The 5,780-nt window shown below is 34.8% G+C and overlaps 1 protein-coding gene across 6 annotated transcripts in view; it reads left to right on the top strand.

The window, feature by feature from the left end:
* The window catches only part of LOC108742985 (partitioning defective 3 homolog), a 41,424-nt gene that overhangs the window by 23,653 nt on the left and 11,991 nt on the right, over positions 1 to 5,780 (top strand). For all 6 annotated transcript variants that reach the window (XM_025979667.1, XM_025979666.1, XM_025979668.1 and 3 more), the window contains 2 exons: positions 1,293 to 1,499; positions 2,616 to 2,944. In XM_025979667.1, the coding sequence (XP_025835452.1) occupies positions 1,293 to 1,499; positions 2,616 to 2,944 (536 nt within the window). The remainder of the gene's footprint in view (positions 1 to 1,292; positions 1,500 to 2,615; positions 2,945 to 5,780) is intronic.

The following is a 5,780-nucleotide window of genomic DNA, read 5'->3' as shown; positions in this document are numbered from 1 at the left end:
AACATTTTTGTTTTACTTTTATTTATTTTCATACAATATTGTTTTGTCAATACCGATTCCAATTATATTTACGCCTATCTCTAACTCCTTGGTAGATACTAATACTGCTACATCATCTGCAAATCTAAGGATATTAATCTTTTGTCCCTATATATTTATTTATCGCGTTTTCGATATGATAGATTAAAAAGTAGCGGTGACAGTGTGCATCCCTGTCTGACTCCATTCATAATATTTACTTCTCTACTTGTACCTCTACTAAAAATAAAAAAAGTTTAAGTTTACTTTGATGGTATAAATATAGAAGGTCACTAGGTATACATTGTTAAAATGGGGCACAATGTGCAACCACTGCAGTAGTTATTTTTATCGTCAATGCACTCGAGTTTCACGGTCGAGGGCTTTAATTGACTTTTTATTGTAATGCCCTGCTGCTCGTTAAGACGATTGAACGAAAATTAACCGGTATAAACAACATTTGCTGCCAAACGTGAATACCACATGTATAAAAAAATAGTGCAGAAAAGCGAGCACGTAACCAGTAAGAATTTTCAAGGGCATGTGCATCAGACTTGAGCCATTTGGATCGTCAAGCGTACTAACAACTCTCTATAAAATACCTTATCTCGCATACTGCATTGTTAAGCGTTTGTGGAACGAAAATTAACCAGTTTGAAACACAATGTTGTTTTTAACGAACCATATTTTCCTAATTATTTCTAGAAAACGTAGCATATTTTGGTATTTCTGTTAGAGCTTCTGAGCGATTGAGTTACGTGCGACTTCTTTCATATAATTTTTTTTTATATACTCGATGCTCTGGTTTCTACAGACCAGTAAGATTTGTTTCAAATCGTAGATTTGTTTACTGAAAAACAAACAATCTTATGGAAAACTTAATGAAAAATGAGCAGTAAATATGACTCTCATAATCTTTTATACATCAGTGATCATATTTCGTGTGGGGCTCAGAATGAGCAAGTCAATAAAGTTTAGGACTTTTCCCGTTACATGTACCAAACTTTAGGTTTATATAAAATCTTTAGCGAATGAGTGTCTAAATCCTGAACCGACGAATCTTACACATTAGTTATTTAACTATTTCAATAATTAATTTGATACTTATTGTGTTACTTGAGTTAGTGATTTTGGGATTCGAGATTACATATAACTAGGTACGCGAAAAAGAAACAATTTTGTAATTTCACGTAGGATGATGTCTTCAAATAAATTATAAAATTATTGTTTCATATAAACTTTCTAACATTAATCATTTCATTTCTTTGTTTCAGAGCCCTGATTCTTGGGTGGTAGTTCACAACTTACAAACTCAAGGGGGCGGTATTTTAGATCACGACGATCGCTTGAATGATGTGGTGGACGACAGAGAACAAATACTCGCGAGCTTTGAAGATGGCGACGGAAGCCACCATCACGGCGGCGGCGACGGAGCTAGCGGAAGTAGCTCTGTGGGAACCGGAAGTCCAGATATTTTTAATGTAAGTCTACGGATATTGCTAATTAACATCGAGTTACAAGGTGGAAAATACGAAAGCAGAATACATTTGAAATTAGAATATTATACGATCGCAGAATTTATAATGCAAATAAAAAAACTTACGAGTAAGAGATTCATATACAGTACAAGCTTTATAACTCGAAGATTAAGGGAGACGCTAAAAAATTCGAGTTATAGGAGTTATAGACTTTTCGACTTTTGATTTAGTTGGATTTTATTCGACTTGTAAAAGATTTGGTTTACTTTCCTTAAATATCTTTAAAGTCGATAACATAGTTTTTTAGAATCTTAGACGTAATAATTCAGTTTCAAATTATCGGGTTGTCATCATCATCATCATAAGGTCGTCAGTCCTAAGACTGGTTGGACACGTACCTCCACTCTTTCCTATCCTAAGCTAATCTTCGCATTTCCCTAAAACTAGAACAGCCCACATCCTTAACTATTTGCGAACAGTAATCTAACCTAGGTCTACCTCTACCCCTCCTAACTTCCGTTTCTGCCTCTTATATGTCTCTGACTAGACCTTCATGTCTGAGAAGGTGTCCTACCAACCTATGTCGCCTATTTCTTATTGACTTCCATAGAGTCCTCTGTTCTCCTGTTCTTTCTAATGCCTCTTCATTTCTAACCTTTTCTACTCACGTTATCCTCATCATTCGCCCATAAAACCACATTTCGAAGATTTCTAACCTTTTCTTTTCCGAGTTATAAAGGTTGTAAAGTAAAACATTGCTATGTCGAGATACAGAGGTCCAATTTAATTTTTCGAGTTATGGAGAGAAAATATGTATTAAAATGGCTTGCACGGACTCACTGATTATTTCGACTAATAGAGGGATTAGATTTGATGTAATGGAGGTTTTGAGGCTTGAAGGGAAGGGAACAAGACATTTTTTCGAATTTTGGAGGTTTTTGACTTATCGAGGTTCGATTTTGGTTAATCAAAATAATTCGTTAGTTAACTGTCTGCCGAAAGATAATAATCGAGCAAATTTCTTAATTAATCTGATGTTTTGTTTTGCCCCGTTCAAAGCTAACATTTTATTTAACATTTGCTGAAACCGTTTCGTAATAATTATTTTTGTCCATGTAGGACGGAAACCATAAATACGTGCCATCGTATCCTCGCACTGAAATCGAAGTCACGGGTGAGCAAATGGCCCTGGGAGCATCTGGCGCGTTGCATGTCCGCCGTGGAAGTGAACCGGCCCTTAACCAACTTCCGATAGGGCCGCCACCACCCTCAGATAATATCAAAAGATGGAGTGCCGCCCCGCTCATCCTCGAACCCACCAACACCGGTTACTGTATCAACTCCGACTGGGAAGATTCTCGTAATGAGGACGACGATCAAGGATACTTTAGGATATCGAGGGACGGGAGCAAACGACTTTCCATGCAATTTTTGGGAGATGGATCAGGGTGAGTTTGCCACTTATTTGCCACTTATTTTGAAACTCAATAGGAGAGGGGGATGGAGAAGTTCTATAGGTCATGGGTCCTCAAGAATTAATGATTTACCCTGAATATTACACAGGATGATTGAATAATAAACGAACTCAATAATAAAATAATTCGAAGTGGTCTGTATTCTGTAGAAACTGCCAGACGCGGATCGCGATTTCGATGTTTTTGGATCTCATCAGTACTACAGATGGCGTTCACTGTGCCGTTTGTAGTATTTTCTGAAACGCGCTGTTAAGACAGCAGGTAAAAGTTGGTCTGTGTTCTGTCGGAGCTGCCTGCGACGCGCTGATGAGATCCAAAAAGATCGAAATCGCGATCCGCGTCTNGTAGAGGTAGACCTAGATTATATTACTGTTCGCAAATGTGGGATGTTCTAAGTTTAGGGAAATGCGAGGTACGTGTACGTGTCAAGAAAGTCCCAGTGAAATTCATTAAATTTTGTCTGTTCTATAGAACCCATTTTACTATTTGTCTTTTTCCGTTTCATTGTCCACGAAGAAGGAAGGAAATGCCTGATCCCTCGAGCTTCATTATAGAGTTTACTCTAACAAGAATTGTTATTTATTATAAAAATTAACACATTTTCCTATCGAGAACAGATAAACCACTGCATACTTTACACCGTATTTTATAAGCGCTCGGTAGCCATGTGAAGTAAGGAAAGTTCATTTTATTACGAAACGTTGCTATTAGCAAGGCTAATTAATTGCCTTTGCACAATCAAAATGAGTGTTCACTATGCATTAAAAATGGCGACATGCCAGAGGTTGTCGACCAATATAACTCACGTTCTTTGTATGTAAAAACTTATTGCATGCCGCATACTGCACTAAACTATTCAAAGAATTTATGATGAACAGTATCTAACAGAAAAATCCAAAATTGGAAAATTTTAAATTACTTCGCTAAAACATGCGCAGCAGACGTTTCGTTCTACCGGATGGTTATAATATTATTTTTGTTTATTACATTTCCGAACATTTATGAACATTTCCAGTTAAGTTTGAATCAGTAAATACAATTTAACAGTAACTAACGTTCACTGTATGGAACGAAGAGAACGATTAAAAATTATCTGCAGCTTTCAGCTTTCAAATGCATTGTTGTATAGAAATTACCATTTTACAAAAAAAAAATGAGCAACATTTTCAAAGATTTAAATAATAATTTTGTTGTTATCTGGCTGCACGGTTTACTTAGATTACAATTTTAACATCATCATCTAAATCAACGAAGGTTCCACGTTCAAGGGTTACTATCTGTCACTTTTGTAAAATTCATGACCATAGCCTTGAAGTTAAATCCTTACTACAGACAAACAAAAACTTTTTTAATATTAAATTTGTTTTAAACATCGAATGAAATAAATACATTTATTTAAAAGTTGAAATTCTAAAATCACAGACAAAAATTTCTATTTTATTTATCTGTCCGACATTTCATAGATATCATGATAGATAATACGATGTGGCTTTCTCTTCCACCGTTTTGATTTCTGAACAACGATTTTTAAAAGTTGATATTATTTGCGGCTATACTTTTTGTCAGACATTAGGTTAATACAGTCTCTGTTTAACGATATATTGTTAAGTTAGAAATGTTGTTTGCTCGTTGTAATTGTATTTTAATTTCTAAACGACTCTTTCAATTGGATTTAATGCAGGAAGTTTTTAGACCATAACTGCAATTACTTTTGCTTGAATTTGCAACAAAGTTACCTCCATTTAACACATTTAGGTATAATTCCAAATTCAGTACACATTAACGTCGTGATACTTTTAATTAACAATTGCTAATATTTTTATATGGGCCTAGAAAAAGACGTTTAAGTTTCTTGTTAAAATGTTTTATAACTGCATGTAATTTTTGTTGTTGCTCTACTTTCTCACGTAATTGCGCTTGCATTTCTCAACGTGTGACAATAATTAGCTAGCAGTAATTAGCAAAAAAAAAGTTTCCACAGGTTCATAAATTTTACGTTACGTTAGAAAGCAAATTAAATTAATATGGGTTAATACGTAGATATAACCTATATTAGTAAATGCCTGAATTAAAAAAAGAAAACTAAATTATTTGTGAGCGAAATTTCGTATACCAGATACGTTTATTAAAAGATAAGACATGTAGTGTAGGCTAGCTAGTGGTTTAAGCCCCTTTTTTCTTTTAAAATACCGATATTTTTTGTGGGACAAATGGAAACCGTTTAAACTTTAAAGGGTCAGTAAATAACCTAATGAGAAATGCGCGGAGCATTAATTAAGACTATTTTCATTATTTAAATAATGTTTTCTCTCACAATCTGCTAGCTTAAGATTAAGGTTAATCTCCAAGTTTGACGAAAACGCCCGGAGCATTCAATTTCTCATTTAGCCACTAAATTAGCATTTAATGGGCATTTAATTGTCCACGTGTGTGATTTTGATTTTCCTAAGTTTGCTCTTAATGGACCTAAAGCTACATTAGGTTTGAAATAAACAATTTGTGAATTTTTATAAAATTTTGAAGCTAAATCATATGATTTGTATAAACAACAAAATAAACGATTGAATGTGGTTTAAGTATAACTTTAACAAGTTTGGGTTTGCTTTAAACCTTGTACCTCTATCATCATCATCATCATAAGGTCATCAGTCCTAAGACTGGTTGGACACGCACCTCCACTCTTTCCTATCCTGAGCTAAATTTCGCATTTCCCTAAAACTAGAACAGCCCACATCCTTAACTATTTGCGAACAGTAATCTAATCTAGGTCTACCTCTACCCCTCCTAACTCCTGTTTCTGCCTCTAATA

The sequence above is a fragment of the Agrilus planipennis genome, unplaced genomic scaffold (assembly GCF_000699045.2).
Source record: "Agrilus planipennis isolate EAB-ADULT unplaced genomic scaffold, Apla_2.0 scaffold408, whole genome shotgun sequence".
NCBI classification, from domain to species: Eukaryota; Metazoa; Arthropoda; class Insecta; order Coleoptera; family Buprestidae; genus Agrilus; species Agrilus planipennis.
The sequence above is the reverse complement of the archived record's forward strand: the minus strand, read 5'-3'. Positions and strand labels throughout refer to the sequence as shown.